Raw genomic sequence first — 16,456 nt, 5'->3', positions numbered from 1 at the left:
AGAGAGAAATGCAAGAAATAGTTTTAAAAAAAGGCTAATCTACATTTTACAATTTAGCATTACTGATATAGTAGACACTCTTTTTCCTCACAGAAGTACAGCTACACAGTTGATAACAGATTCCTGTATCACTAACCAGAAGATTCATTCACGAAAATTCAGTGTTTTACAAACCAGGGTACATTATTGTTGTTTGATGCAAACAAGAATGGTTCGAGAATTTTCCTGAGTTTGCACAGACTGAGCCTATAGTCCATTGTCATAAAAGTAACAACATTACTTTTCACCTGATAAATTTTCAGTGAACCAGGTAACTGTACACAATGTCAGTTTGGGTAACTTATGGGGAGGAGAATTTTAATCTGCCTTTCTGTAAGAAAAATCCACAAAACAGGGTAGTCCCTTTGTCACCACTGTTGAGATCTGTTTTTGTGTAGCTAGAATAAAGTCATACTCGTTTCCAAACAACATTTGAAAATGTCTACAACATACAGTAAATTGAATTATGAAACATTATGATTTATGTGCTTTACACTACAGCAGAATTTATGCAAAAAAAGAAAAGGAAATATCCAGATTTCAACAATTAAAAAGAGCCGTAAGCTTGTAGCTCCATAAGCATGTGCAGTACATAATAAAACATACCGGTACCTCAATAAAGAGCATGCATTTAGTTAAAAAACATATTTTAAAAACATTATATAAGAAAATGCTTTGTATTTAATATAAACAAAACACTGAATGCAAAGAGGAAGGATCAAATATAAGTTTAACCATATGGTTATAACAGCTGGTGAGAAGGAAAAAAATATCTATACATATACACACATATATATATATGTGTGTGTGTGTGTGTTTGTGTGTGTGTGTGTGTGTGTGTGTGTGTGTGTGTGTGTGTGTGTGTGTATTAATTTTGAAATCGGGTAAAAAAAAAGAAAAAAGAAAAAAGAAAGAAAGATGATATCCTTTACTGAAAAAGCTTTGTGTGCTAGGGTTACAGCAGAGGGAGCATTCCTCCTGTCCTCTCCTGGGTTTCCTGATTTTCTCCTTTTTCTCCATGGTCCTGTATTTCTTCCCGTGTTTGCCCTGGACCTGCCAGCGGCGTCTCAGAAATATCACATTCACTTCCACATCTTCCCATCAAATTCTGCATGAGGAGGTGAGAAAGGGAAATCGTAACACCAAAATCTGCTGAAAAGATGCTAATTGTTGTGTTTACTCACTGAAATACACAGTTTCTGCTCACCCTTATTGCAGTCTTTAGCCATATCGCGCTCTTTCATTATGTTGTTTTTGTACTCTGTCGATTAAAGTAGACACACAGAAAATGAGCTGTGGATGGAAAGCGAAGTGTGCGTATTTAATGCGTTTGGGTGAAGTTTACTGCACCTGAATTCAAAGGCTCTTGGTTACAGCAATTCAGCTCTGTGCAGTCTAAAGCTACTTCACCTCCAGCGATTGCGGTTCCCCTGTGAAGAAGTTAATGTTAGATTTAATGTAAAGTTAAAGCAGCATAACATTAACCACATGATAATGCATTACCGTTGGGATCGACCCAGCTCATACTCCAGCCCTGTAAAAAACAGAAAAAAAAACTCAAGCGCACACAATAATAACAAAATGTAACTCTGATAAATATGCTTTTTATGATGCTAAGAAACACAATCAGGTTGCAATATACAAGTAACAACCAAGCAGGAATGTTGTAATAAAAAATACCTCTCTTTTTGCGCCGTCGAGTCAGCATAATAAGAGCAATGACGATAAACCCCAGCAGTAAGAATGTTGCCAGGAAGTAGCCCAAATGTTGCATGAAATAACTTCGATGCTCGGGGATAAAGACATTAACCACACGTGGAGGCTCGACCCCTTCGCCTGAGAAAAGAACAGGAATAAAATAAAATTCCTTCTTCAATAACCTAATTAACTCTCCAAGAATTACTGAATATTACACATGCTAAATATTGAGTGAACTCAATAAACCCTAAAACCAAACAATGCAATGTATCCTGGGGATTTCATGCTCATATTTTAAATGAGATTTATTGTATTGCTGCATTGGATTAAACTAATGGCAATAAACAAGGATCAAAATGAAATGTAGTTCCACACAAGTAGAGGTTTTCATTCCTCCAGAGGCTCTTTTTCATTTGTTCCCAAAAGCAAAACACTGGAGCAGGGAGAGCAGAGAGTTAAATGTCAAGATGCTGTTTGGCAGTAATGACTTCCAGACCTGATGTCATGCAGCTGTTATTTTTTTCTCCCCAGAAAAACACAGGCTGACCAGTAAAGTGGAGAAGTGTGAGGGAAGGGAGACAAAGTCTGTAATGTGGTCTGTCTGCATGTCTGAATTACTTTTTCATTTTAAAAGTGCTCTTCTAACAAACACAGAAGCCTGGTTTGAGCATGTATGGAAAATAAATCTGTGACACCTTCAGCAGAGTTTAGCAGTGAAGTCTACCATCTGGCAGGCCGCTCTAAACATGGCAGGCAGCAAAGGGTTTCACAGTGACCTGAACTGTCCCAATGCACCACATTTATACATCTACATAGTTACACATAATTTCAAAAACATAACAAATAGAGAACTGTTTATATTTTCTTTAATCATTATTTCAAACCATAATGTGTTATATCACGACTACTTCTGCAAAAAGTACGCTTATAGATGTGTTGCTAATATACACCAGTAATTGGTCATAAATTAAAAAGCAGTTTAATCACAGAAAATACTAAAATTGTTTAATCTCTAGTCTTTCATTAGCAGCTCAAAAGAACAGTCTAAACTAACAAAGAACTAATGAGGAAAACATGCAATGGTGTATCTGTTGTTATGCATTAAAAACCAGCCAGTCAACAGAAAAAATATTTATTCTAACTTAATTACCAACATCCTCTAAGGGGGTCTATGTATACACTGATGGCAAATAAAGCTGTCATTGCATAATGTGCCTAATATGCATGAAAATGCAAAGACATACCCAAGGTCATTGTCTCTACAGCACAACTGCTGAGAGGAGATCTCCAGCCATGCTGTAGCAGTGGTCTATTACCATTTTCTTAACAGATCAAGTGTGTATGCTTTAATGGCTTTTTTTTTTCAAATGGTGGGATACACATCATTTGCAAGTCAATGAAATAAAAGGAATCATCTTCTTTTCAGAGGCTGATATCTCTCTTGAACTGGTGACAGCTCACAAAATGCTTCCCTCATGATTACAAGGAATAACTTCTTTTTATTTTTGTTTCATGTCATCAATAACTACGACAACAAAGTGAAAAGCTGTGAAAAGTTCCCATGATGCTTGTAATGTAATGTGGGTGAATAGAAATAGTTGTTTTTTTTGTCTAACAAGCTCAGCGAGGTGCAGATAAGAGCTAAGTGGGCAGGAAAAAATGCATCACACATGCATTTCTTTCTAGCATAAATTTTAAATTGGCTGTCATTTCTTTAAAGGGGAGGAGAATCTATAGTCTAACACGTACTTTCATACCCTCCCCTTACTTTGTTCTTTCATGTCGCAGCTGGCCCAGATGTTGAACAGATGGGCCAGACTTCCTGTAACTGCTGATAAATATGCCTCTACCAGAGAAACGAAGGAGAGACTGGAAAAAAAACAAAACAAAAGTGGAGAAGCAGTATAACAGGTCTAGATGCCTGGTTTAGACTTCTGGAAAAATGAGGAACAAAAAACCAAAAACACAGGATGTGACCATCCACTCCAAAAAGTACTGGATGCTGAAACCCATTCCTCTGCTCAGTCTAGCTAAAATATGTCTAGATAAACAAATAAAAAAAAGCTCTAAATGAAGCAGTTTGTGAGGAAAATGAGAGCACTTCCATTACAGTCGATTAAAAACTGTAGACAGCTTTTTAAGCAAAAGATGCAAATAGATATCTCTATTCTATCCAATCTGCAAAACCAAATAAACAAGTATATGAAAGAATTTCTTTCTTTCGTTCTTTCTTTCTTTCTTTCTCAACTAGCTCCTGCATTCCTTGGCTCCTCCCTCTTCAGCTCAAACACAAAAACAGGGAGGACTGAGGAGAAAGTTGGCAGGAGGAAGAACTGATTTAACTGACCAACTATGCCTATAAATATAACAAAAAAACCCAGGAGCGGTCTTATTTCTCTGTGCACAGTTCAGCCAAAAAAAACATAGAGGAAAAACCATTTACCATGACTATGTTGTGGGAAAACAAATTTCTAAGGATTTTTGTTACTTACTTGGATCTGGTTCATCATTCTGGAAAATTCTGGGTGCTGGAGTGGAATCAGGCATGAGTGGAGGTCCCACAGTTAGTCTGAAGATGCGCCTCTCATGGAGACCACAGTAGTGATGGTGCAGGTGGCAGGAGTAAAGGCCTTTATCAGCGGGCCTCAGGTCGGAGATGAACAGTGAGAAGTCTCCTAGTGTAAAAGCATCCTCTGCCACACTCATCTTGCTCTGGGCAAAGAGAGGTCCGTAATCCCTACGCTCTCCGGAGGCGTACAGGTCCACCAGTCGGTCGGCCTTATCAGGACGCACTCCAGGAGGCTGGAAGTCCCAGTGGGCCACCTGCTGCTGGTCCTCCTGAAGACCCTCTCGCCACAGGGGGCGCCGGTTCACACAAGGCAATACCACTGAGCTGCCCAACAGGACCACAAACACAGTCTTCTCTCCATCCAAGTACCGCTTCTCTTTACGAGCTGGAAACACATTCAGGTGTAATACATTTTTAGGTGTAATTAAATACACAATTAAATGTAATTAAATGTAATTATACATCACAATTCAAGAAACAAATATAGTATTTTAGATCAGATAGCCTCACCTGACTTAGTGACATCAACATGGATTTGCATAGACTGGTGAATCTGACAGTAGTGATGGTGTAAATTACAAGTATAAACTCCTTTGTCGGTTGCTGCCACATCTGAAAATAAATAAATATTATTAAAATAAAATTAACTTAATTATATTAAAATTATAACTCAGCACGAACAACAAGACCCTTATGAAAAGGACACCGAGGGAACAGTTTACCCTGCCCGGGATAGGGTTACCGGGGCCCCGCCCTGGAGCCAGGCCCGGGGAGGGTGCCCGAGGGCGAGCGTCTGGTGGCCGGGCCTTAGTTCATGGGGCCTGGCCGGGCACAGCCCGAAGAGGAGACATGGGCCCATCCTCCCGCAGGCCCACCACCCGCAGGAGGCGCCATAGGGGTCGGGTGCATTGTGTGCTGGGTGGCGGCCAGGAGCGGAGGCCCTGGCGGACTGACCCCCGGTTGCCAAGACTGGCAATAGGGACATGGAATGTCACCTCTCTGGTGGGGAAGGAGCCTGAGTTAGTGCTTGAGGTTGAGAGGTACCGGCTAGATATAGTCGGGCTCACCTCTACACATGGCTTGGGCTCTGGAACCAGTCTCCTGGAGAGGGGCTGGACTCAGTCTCAGTCTGGAGTTGCCCCTGGTGAGAGGCGGCGGGCTGGGGTGGGTATTCTAATATCCCCTCGGCTTGCTGCCGGTACGTTGGGGTTTTTCCTGGTGGACGAGAGGGTTTGTTCCCTGCGCCTTAGGGTCGGGGAACGGGTCCTGACTGTCATCTGCGCTTATGCGCCGAGTGGCAGTTCAGAGTACCCAGCCTTCTTAGAGTCCCTGGGGGGGGGGGGGGGGGGGGTGCTGGAGGGTGCTCCACCTGGAGACTCTGTTGTCCTGCTGGGAGACTTCAATGCTCACGTGGGTAACAACAGCGAGACCTGGAGGGGCGTGATTGGGAGGAACGGCCTCCCTGATCTGAACCCGAGCGGTGCTTTGTTATTGGACTTCTGTGCTAATCACAGTTTGGCCATAACGAACACCCTGTTCGAACAGCGTCCTGGTGCACGTGGCACCAGGACGCTCTAGGCCGTAGGTCGATGATCGATTTTGTAATCGTATCAGCAGACCTGCGACCATATGTTCTGGACACTCGGGTAAAGAGAGGGGCTGAGCTGTCAACTGATCACCACCTGGTGGTGAGTTGGATCAGGTGGCGGGGGAGGACGCTGGACAGACCTGGTGCACCTAAACGCGTAGTGAGGGTGTGCTGGGAACGTCTAGCAGAGGCCCCAGTCCGCGAGATCTTCAACGCACACCTCCGGCAGAGCTTCAACAGCATTCCGAGGGAGACTGGGGACATTGAGTCCAAATGGACCATGTTCAGCGTCTCCATTGCCGAAGCTGCTGCATTGAGCTGCGGCCGCAAGGTGGTTTGTGCCTGCCGTGGTGGTAATCCCCGAACCAAATGGTGGACACCAGGGGTGAAGGGAGCCACCAGGCTGAAGAAGGAGTCCTATCGGGCTTGGTTAGCCTGTGGGACTCCGGAGGCAGCCAACAGGTATCGACAGGCCAAGCGGAATGCGGCTCGGGCAGTGGCTGAAGCAAAAACTCGGGTGTGGGAGGAGTTCGGAGAGGCCATGGAAAAAGACTTTCGGACTGCCTCGAAGAGATTCTAGCAAACCGTCAGGCGTCTCAGGAGGGGAAAGCGGTGCTCTACCTGCACTGTGTATAGTGCTGGCGGAGCGCTACTGACGTCGACTGAGAAAATTGTCAGGCGGTGGAAGGAATACTTCGAGGACCTCCTTAATCCCACTGACACGTCTTCCGAGGAGGAAGCAGAGTCTGGGGATGAGGGGAACGACCCGCCAATTTCCGGGGGCGAGGTCACTGAGGCAGTTAAACAACTCCTTGGTGGCAGAGCCCCTGGTGTTGATGAGGTCCGCCCCGAGTTCCTGAAGGCTCTGGACGTTGTAGGGCTGTCCTGGTTGACACGCCTCTGCAATGTTGCGTGGAGATCAGGGGCAGTACCTGTGGACTGGCAGACCGGGGTGGTGGTCCCCATCTTTAAGAAAGGGGACCGGAGGGTGTGTTCCAACTACAGGGGGATCACACTCCTCAGCCTCCCTGGGAAAGTCTATGCCAGGGTGCTGGAAAGGAGAGTTCGTCCGCTAGTTGAACCTCGGATACAGGAGGAACAATGCGGTTTTCGTCCTGGTCGCGGAACACTGGACCAGCTCTTTATCCTCTCCAGGATACTTGAGGGTGCATGGGAGTTTGCCCAACCAGTCTACATGTGTTTTGTGGACTTGGAGAAGGCATTCGACCGTGTCCCTCGGGGTGTCCTGTGGGAGGTGTTGCGGGAGTATGGGGTGTCTGGCCCATTGCTACGGGCCATTCGATCCCTATACAACCGTTGCAAGAGCTTGGTTCGCATTGCCGGCAATAAGTCGGACTCGTTCCCGGTGGGTGATGGGCTCCGCCAGGCTGCCCTTTGTCTCCGGTTCTGTTCATAATTTTTATGGACAGGATTTCTAGGCGCAGCCAAGTGGCGGAGGCTTTCGCTTTGGTGGCCTCAGAATCTCATCTCTGATTTTTGCAGATGATGTGGTTCTGTTGGCTTCATCGGGTGAGGGCCTCCAGCTTGCACTGGAACGGTTCGCAGCCGAGTGTGAAGCAGCGGGAATGAGGATCAGCACCTCCAAATCTGAGGCCATGGTTCTCAGCCGGAAAAGGGTGGAGTGCCCACTCCGGGTCGGGGATGAGTTCCTGCCCCAAGTGGAGGAGTTCAAGTATCTCGGGGTCTTGTTCGCGAGTGATGGGAGAAGGGAGCCGGAGATCGACAGACGGATTGGGGCTGCGGCTGCAGTAATGCAGACGCTGCACCGGTCCGTCGTGGTGAAGAGGGAGCTGAGTGTAAAAGCGAAGCTCTCAATTTACCGGTCGATCTACGTCCCTACCCTCACCTATGGCCACGAGCTGTGGGTAGTGACCGAAAGAACGAGATCGCGGATACAAGCGGCAGAAATGAGCTTCCTCCGAAGGGTGGCTGGCCTCTCCCTTAGAGATAGGGTGAGAAGTTTGGCCATCCGGGAGGGGCTCAGAGTAGAGCAGCTGCTGCTCCACATCGAAAGGAGCCAGCTGAGGTGGTTCGGGCATCTGACAAGGATGCCCCCTGGGCGCCTCCTGGGTGAGGTGTTCCAGGCATGTCCCAACGGGAGGAGGCCCCGGGGCAGACCCAGGACACGCTGGAGAGATTATATCTCTCGGCTGGCCTGGGAACGCCTTGGTATTCCCCCGGATAAGCTGGAGGACGTGGCTGGGGAGAGGGAGGTCTGGGCCTCTTTGCTTAAGCTGCTGCCCCCGCGACCCGGCCCCGGATAAAGCGGATGAAGATGGATGGATGGATGGATGGAACAACGTTCATAGTGCTACTGCAAAAAAGAATGAAAAGTCTCACTGTTGATAGTAAGGGAGAAGTTGCCATCACTGAATGCAGAGTCTGGGATGAAAACGCGGCCCTTGTTGAAGGCGTTGTAGACCCTCTGGTTGGCCCCAGGTGACATGTCCAAGACTCGTTCCACAGAATTTTCCGGGCTGCTGCGGACCAAGTCCCAGTGCACTACCCTCTGACGGTCCTTCAGTCTGTCCCGGATCCACACCATGCGGGGGCTGTGACAGGGCAGGATGGCCTTAGATCCCGCGGGAAGAGTGATGTTCTTCGCCTCCACCACTACACCAAGCCTGCTGCTGCTGCTCTGTCCCCAAGCTGACACAGAATATAAACACATGTAGTCACAAATTCAGTGCAGCAAAGATGTAAATATAAATAATCCAAAATAATATGCTGTGCCTAAAAAAAAAAGAGTCTCTTACCTCCCGGCAGGAAGAGCACAGCAAGAACTGAAAAAAACAAAATCCAGGATGATTAGAGTTTTATCCTACTGATGATTTTAATTCACACAGCCTGCTGATGCTGCGTTATATACCGTAGATTTGTCTCCACATATTTCCACTGATTAATTCTTGAGAAACACTTCAAGCGCTTCCACCCACAAATTGGTTGAAGTGTCTGGAGAGTTTAGCTTTGATCTCGTACTGACCCAACACTGAAAACTTTCAGAGTCTGAGCAGATGTGGGTTCAGTGAGAGGACAATTTAAAAGAGATAGAGTGAAGCTGAAGAAACAAGCACGCGGTGAAAAGGTAACGCTTTAAAACAGAAGTTCAGCAAAGGAAGACAAAAGTAGACAAACACACCAGATGTCAACAACACACTCTGGAAATACATTTCGCTGTTTGTGTTTGCTCACTCTAGGGATTTTCCGACAGCACATTTGCTATTTCTAATGCATTTTTCCCACAGTGCTATTTCCCGTCTGTTTACTGAAAGGCGGGCAGAGATGTATGCAGCCAAAGCATACAGAGCCCCCATTCATCTCGGCTGCTGCTGGCTTGTCGCAAGGCCGTGATCCTGAGGGGATGAAGCACCAGGCTGTTATTCGGCGCACTCCAGTCAAACTCCCAAGTGTCAAAAGTCTCGGAACCAGACCAAACACCTGTTTGTTTTCACCATACCGGTACTTGTTATTATAAACTATAGAGACAAGATTTATTTCAGTAATGCAGTGAATCTTCTTTCAAGCTTTGAAATGTTTCATGCAAGTACGGTGGCAAATCAATAAATCGTCACGAGCTCGTCAGCTTTTAAAATCACAGTGATAAAAAAGATAAAAGTAAGAGAACATTAGGTTCCATTTTAAGATGAGATGACTGACTTCCTCTGTGCAGGTCATTTCAGAGGCCGGAGGCACTAACTGTAGAAGCTCTGCCCCCTCTTGTCTTAAACTGGGCCTCTGGAAGAGTTACAAGACCTCAGCCTGGGGATTTTAAGGTATGCTTATACTAAGAGGTCAGAAATATCTCAAGAAATTACACCACGAAGCACTTTCAAAATGTGACGAATAACACTTTAAATATACTGGGAGCCAGTGTTAGTGAGATAACACTGGTATGAACTGGCTCTGGTCATTTTTAAACTGTGTAAAGTATTTAGATTTACTGAATGTTATCCAGAGGAGCAAATAATGAGTGGAAACTTGCAACAATTATTGCATTGTATTGTTTTTTTGTATGCATGGTTAAATGCAGGGTTTGACATACAACACAAGTCAGTAACTGGTTTAGCAGTTTTAGCTATGTTGGCTATCTTCACCATTAGACTATGAGAATACCTCTGCTACTGTTCTTCGATGCAGTAAACTAAATAACACTTCAAGCTGGACAAAATGACTTCAGCACACACACTGGCATCAGAGAGGAGACCTCATCCTGGAAAACTTTCCTGGCTTTTCTACAGTAGGGCAAAAACTTTCCTGCAGATGGTAAAAACAAAGCGTCTCAGCCCCTTTAATTGTCTGTCATCAGACACACACAGGCTGTTGACTCATGAGGCTGTTTTAACAGTAAGACTTAAAAAGGGGCTATTGAATTACTAGTGATAATAACAGACATTTGCCAAATAGAGTGCAAAATCACTGCTGTCATTTTACTCCCCAAACTCACACACGTTGAATCGCTCATTAAAATCTCAACCTGAAGGTAAAATAGCAAAACGTTTTAAGTATGATTTAAACATAAAGAATGAGTTTACTCAGCATAAAGTCTGTGATTCACCGATGTTGTTCAAGTGTGAAGTTTGCTCACAGCCCCGTCACAGGTTGAAAATAAATCAGACAAATCTGTGCAGCTGCAGACTCAGCTAAACATACAAAGATACATTCAGAGGCCTGGAGGGCTTATTGACCGTCCTGTGGAAACAGCGTGTTAGCACTGATTACGTTCACTAATTACATTCTAAACCACTGCAAACATGCTGGATTATTTGTGTATGGATTGCTTTCTGCAGATTTACATGAGTTTCATCTTCACGTGGAATAATTAGGTGACGTCTGTAATTTTGAGGTCATTTATCATGTTCAGATGATCTGATGGCGCCCAAATGTCATAGCTGCCAAAGCAACATCAGCAACATCTCAGTGTGTGGGCATCTTCTCTAACCTTATGGAGGACAAATTGAGCTCAAAATTTCAGGGGATTGCCTGCGAGGATTTTCCAGAGCATAAATATGCTACCTTATCGTGACCTTGTCATTTTCTGAGTAGCTACATGTTTACAAACTTGTTTGAGTCAAAACAGCACTTCGAATCTTTTCCATGCCCTGTTGCTTTGTGGCCGTTCATTAAGTTGAATCCAACCATCATAAACTGTGTTTATGATGGTTGGATCCCCCTCCTGCTCCCTCTCCTCCACGCCGTCTGGACTCCAAAAGACCCACTCGTGGTGAAACACTCATTACTGACACATATAATGACTGGCTGCTGGATTGTGCTGACTCCTCCACTCAGACCGCAGTTAACTGGAAACACATTGGGTTGAAGCCATAAAAAATCCCAGAGTCACAAACTATGGCCTGTCTACTGTATCAACATGCCGGGCCCAATCTGATTGCATTTGATCTATTTTATTGAATAGATCACTTTGAACAAAAAAAGTTAGAAAGTGTACAGGGCCGTAGTTTGAGATTAGATGTTCATACCTACAAGGGGCTTTAAATGTAAAAATAACATAAAAAAGGTTAAAATGATGAAGATCATTGGTTATCAATACAAAGCATGAAAACACATTACATTAATCTTGCATCGGTTAACTGAGTTTGGAAAAATGCGTGTACAGCAAAAACAAAACCCAAAAAGCAGTGAAAAATACAGATGCAAGATATTTACAGTTACATATAATAGCTTACAGAGACTCTGTGAGCGAAGAATAATGAAAAGGATCAGAAAAGTATTTAGCTGAGGCAAAGCAAACCTGGCAAAGGAGTCTGCTTTTGTTACCGACTGACCTGGATGCAATTATGGCACAAAGAAAAATTTAGCAAGCGTCTTTTTTTTTTCTTTTAAAAGTGAGACGACTTAAGAGGACTTCACTTACTCTGAAGGAGAGCCATGTCGAGGAGGAACTATTTATCAAAATTGTCAGATGTTAAAAGCCCGTCAGAGGAGGTTCTTGCAAGAACTGATAAAGGAGCGCCTGAAGTTCACCCAGCAGCAGCAGGACTTTGTGTTCATGCAGACTGAGTCTACACAAGTCCCACCCTCCGCTAGCCAATGAAATCCAACACTGCAATAGTGCTAAACACTTCACAAATATCCGCACTAAATTGCACAATTGCATTTTGTTATAGAACACTGGTATCTTAACTGCATTTCGGATAACTGCACCCAAAAACACAAATCTCCGTTAAACCAAACACTTTACAATAATCCCAAAATTTTAGTGCGACTGACAGCTGCTAGAAAATCATCTTATAATGAAACAGATGATTTGCAGCTTTTAAATTAAATATTAAGTGATAGCTACAATGTATGTGGTTACGTTGGCATTTTATTTTGTTCTACGTGTCCCACATGAAGAGTTTTTTTCATGTTGGAAACTTCCACACCACTTTCTTCCTTTGTGAGTTATTTGCAGCATAAACTTCAGTTAGCATTATTTGCACAATACTGCCATCTACAGTACAACAAGAAAAAGAACAATTGCTGAAGTAGCTGACACTGAAAGTCAGCCTGGAGGTGAAAAAAACAAAAATAGAAATTCAGACACATCACACCTTGAGCTTCACAGAGGGAGTTCTTTATTAGACTATCTACACCATTATTTAGCTCATCACTCAAATATGCTTTAATTAAAGTGAAAAGCACACATGGCAGGTTGATTGTTAGAACAGTGTGATGTGTGGAGAGTCATCCAGGGTAAACGTTGGGACGCAGACTTTAATCAGAATTTTTCAGTTCCTTCTGTTTCCATGCTGTTTAATGAAGATCCTAGGTGTGCTCCATCCCTCTGGAGCCTTCTTCAGTCCCGCTCGCATCCAAATCTTCTTCAGATCCTCCTCAAAGCGTTTCTGTATATAATAAAGACACAAAGCTGGCTGTTTTATATTCATCTAGCTTTGGAAAACTGTAACTAGTGCAAATCAGACACACAATGATGAATTGGAAGGAATAAAACAATGATTGCATTTTTTATCAAACCTCAAGACATCATAGTGGGAAAAAAAAGAAATGGTCTAATAGATGTGAAAGAAAAGTCCCACCTGCTTCTTCTTTCCTCGGCCCTCCAGCACCCTCTTTCTCAAGAACTTAGTCCGTTTTTGCAGCTTCTTGTATTTATGCCGGTTCATCTTCCGCCGCCGTATCTCTAGAACATTCTTACATCTGAGTGGTGTTACTGTACCCTCCCCGTCTTCCAAAACGGGGACGGAGATAGGCGGCAGCACCTTCTCCTCCAGCAGCTCTACATCCTCCTGTGGCTGAGTGGACTCCAGCAGCGGAGGGAGGGAGTAGCGTAGTGAGAGCCAGCTCTCCAGGGGACTTACTGACAGTTTACGTGGTATGAGAGCCTCGTCCAGCTCCGGCTCAAGCTGGACCCATCGCGGAGGGGACCTGTTGTCTGCCGCTGTTGAGTAGTTTCTCAGTTTTTGATGACGTGAAGGGCAGTAAGCAGAAGCAGCTGGTTGTAGACATCCATTCAAAGTTTCTCCATGAGCTTGAAGTGCACCTTGTCATTAAGGGGAAGAAAAAAAGTCAGATTTTAATGAAATAGAAAACATAGTATTGAATGTAGGCAGACAGATATTTGGCTATTTGTTCTTACTCACAAGTTGCTTTGTGTAATAGGCTGAGACGAGGGATGATCTTTGAGGCAAACATTGTCAGTGGTTATCCAAACAAGGTCATCAGGAATGAGCTCACTGGTCCCTGGTCCTGTGGCAATAAAAAAAGACAAAGTATGGTCTTACTCTGCTCTGTCACAGCAATCAAACTAGTAATGTAACAGTAACTTCAGACTAGGGCTGGACGATATGGCCTAAAATCCATATCACGGTATATGAAGCATGCGGGGTAACGATATATATCGCGATATATTCTTTTCTTCTGTATGACGTATTTTACACACTATAAGGCGCACTTAAAATCCTTTAATTTTATCAAAAATCAACAGTGTGCCTTATGTATGAATTCTGGTTGTGCTTACTGACCTCAAACCGATTTTATGTGGTGCACAGAAATCTATCAAAAAATGTTTTAGTGTGGCTTTGGTAAGCCCACCGCTTGATGGATTGCCGGAGCATTACGGCTGCCGTAGTCAGGAGCCTTGCGGAGTGATCCAAAACTGGGTCCAAAACTCCGACACCTTTCAGGTCCCAAAGTCAAACGAACACTGCGGCATCACTGAGAGTTAAAAACTAGTAAAGTTGTGGAGTTGTATTTTGTCTTGCAGAAATTATATCGTCAGTTATATTGTTATCGCAAATTTTCAAATATATATCGTGATATATATTTTTGACCATATCGCCCTGCCCTACTATTTAGTCTATAAAACAGGGTTCACTAAAGCACCAGTCACACATGCCTAGAGACTAGACTGTGACCCCCTGGTAACAGTGCAACTACTGGTCACTTATCCATGTGCCAGCCACCTAGTGAAAATTTGTAATTTCAGCCTTTTGGCGGTTTCTTGCCATCTGCAAAGATTGCGGGTTGCTGAATGAAGTCTACGTTCATCTGACCGAGATTTTAGGTTCCAGAGTTTTCAGCAAAACTCGCTGCTGATGAAGACTGATAGAGGCACCTGAGAGCCCCACAAAAAAACCCCAACATTTAACTTTATGTAAACTGTCTTGTCCAACCAAGCTGTCTAATATATCACATTTCATAGAAAATATTGTTCAAATTGCTGCAGATGAATATTATGTTATTCTAGATGCAGAGTAGCTGATTTATGCTAATTTAAGACATGTTTATGAAAGAATGCTGAGAGTAATGCCAACTATTTTCTGGCCCTTTTCTTGTTTACTAATTTTGTGACTTGTTCCAGAGATAAAAACAACAACAACAACAAACATTTGTTTTAGTTCTCCAACCATAGAAATATTAGGTAAAAGCACTTCAGAATCACTTTATCTATTAAGTTCATACATGGAACTAACAAAACAAATTTACTTTTCCTCTGGCATTACACTCACACATAAATACAGTAAAATAACTATTTGCCGTCACATGCATAAAATAATGCAGAAAAAAAAAGATTAATAATACCTTTTTAATATATGTTACCGGATGTTAAAATTTGAATTGGATTTCACTGCAAAAATGTGAAACATTTTGACCCTTGAGCTGGGAACTGGCTGTTCTCAGGTTCTTAACCTGTAGGTCTCACTGGTTTCCACTGTAGCAAATTATGTTTCCAGTAATTAATGTTTTGGCTAGTAAAGCTGCGTGAAAACTGCCTTTAGCCATCTCTACTTTAAGAGTTACCCTAAGTGCTGGGACACTGTGAAAGGCTTATATAATGACTGTTATCAAAACCCAGAAATAGTGGATGCTAACCTCCCTCCAGGTTTAAATCAGCGGATAATCAGGCGCCCAACAGCGGGTGATTTAAAAATGAAAATAAAAAGTCCAAACGGTAAGATAGTAAGTAAATAAATAAATAAATGAAATAACAGAGACCGAAGGAAATTAAAGAATTATGTAATTGCCAACTGGCTCATCATGGCTAAACAGGCGCGTTAACCAGCAGCTCCACTTTGGACGAGAAAGCCGCCAAAACGCTCAAATATTAAAAGCTAAGGATAGAATTTTTCTGCCTTTAACTACTTGGTGGCATGTTTATAACAACTTCGTTTAATTAAAGAAAGAGTTGGGTTACCTAGTATTACTATGACCCGAGGTTCCGTCTTCAATGTGACTTCAACTAACTACTTCCGCTCCGTGCGACACACATTTAAGTCGCTTCCGCTTTCTCCGTGCTGAGAAAGGTTCCGCCGAGTAGATTTTTATTCCTTAAGGCTTTGTTTTGAAACAAAATGCCCATTCTTCTTCTTCTTCTTCTTCTTCTTCTTCTTCTTCTTCTTCTTATTATTATTATTATTATTATTATTATTATTATTATTATTATTATTATTATTATCAGTAGTAGTAGTGGTAGTAGTAGCAGTAGTATTACAAATCTATCCCTTAAAAGCCAGGACCATGAGAGCACAATAGTTCACTCGATGGATAAAGTAGAGGAGGAGCTGGAGGTCTTTTATCCTGATATTACCAGGGATTTTGTTGGTGTAATTTTTTCATACCATCCCTGACCAAACAAAGAGAATTTAACATCACTGGTACTTTTGTAATTTTCTTGTCGGGCATTTTCTTAATTTCTATTTCAAGGTCTTTATATTTGAAGAGTTTTTCTCTAACATTCAGAGTGAATGTTTCTTTCAGTAGGGATAGAAATGTCTGTTGGTCTGGATTTCTTTATCACTTTGCATTGTCATGCTCCACAGTGTTTCATCGCTTTTATAATTTTATTAGTAGTATTAGTGGTACGAGTAGTATTAATATTAATATGTATTTATTTATTTTTAAGATTAGTTCAAGAAGGGCTCAAATTCTTATACATATGGTGTGGTAGGCTGACAAATCCAGTGCATCGCTCAGGTCTCCACCCAGCCACTTTTCTTTTGCTAGCGCACATGGTGTCTGCATGCTGCAGCTCACAGTTAGCTCCACACATGGAGAAAATATAGTTTAAAGAGTGGAAATAA

At 43.1% G+C, this 16,456-nt stretch overlaps 2 protein-coding genes across 2 annotated transcripts; both read right to left on the bottom strand.

Annotated features, from left to right (window-relative positions):
- Positions 1–756: 756 nt before the first annotated feature.
- Positions 757–11,886, bottom strand: LOC146610904 (matrix remodeling-associated protein 8-like). The gene is made up of 10 exons (XM_085344471.1): positions 11,788–11,886; positions 8,672–8,698; positions 8,256–8,564; positions 4,817–4,918; positions 4,230–4,691; positions 1,720–1,875; positions 1,543–1,573; positions 1,390–1,469; positions 1,247–1,300; positions 757–1,147 (listed from the first exon to the last, which is right to left on the bottom strand). The coding sequence occupies exons 1-10, from the start codon at positions 11,801–11,803 to the stop codon at positions 1,122–1,124; spliced, it is 1,263 nt and encodes a 420-aa protein (XP_085200597.1). The 5' UTR covers positions 11,804–11,886; the 3' UTR covers positions 757–1,121.
- Positions 11,887–12,477: 591 nt separating this feature from the next.
- aurkaip1 (aurora kinase A interacting protein 1) lies at positions 12,478–15,631 on the bottom strand. The gene is made up of 4 exons (XM_085345005.1): positions 15,571–15,631; positions 13,517–13,622; positions 12,953–13,416; positions 12,478–12,760 (listed from the first exon to the last, which is right to left on the bottom strand). Exons 2-4 carry the CDS (start codon positions 13,566–13,568, stop codon positions 12,644–12,646), a joined length of 633 nt encoding a protein of 210 aa, XP_085201131.1. The 5' UTR covers positions 13,569–13,622; positions 15,571–15,631; the 3' UTR covers positions 12,478–12,643.
- Between the last annotated feature and the right edge of the window lie 825 nt (positions 15,632–16,456).

The sequence above is a fragment of the Diplotaxodon limnothrissa genome, linkage group LG20 (assembly GCF_057381915.1).
Source record: "Diplotaxodon limnothrissa isolate DT_005_m linkage group LG20, D_limnothrissa_male_GT1.1, whole genome shotgun sequence".
Taxonomy (NCBI): domain Eukaryota; kingdom Metazoa; phylum Chordata; class Actinopteri; order Cichliformes; family Cichlidae; genus Diplotaxodon; species Diplotaxodon limnothrissa.
Note: the sequence above shows the minus strand (reverse complement) of the source record. Positions and strands in the feature narration are given on the sequence as shown.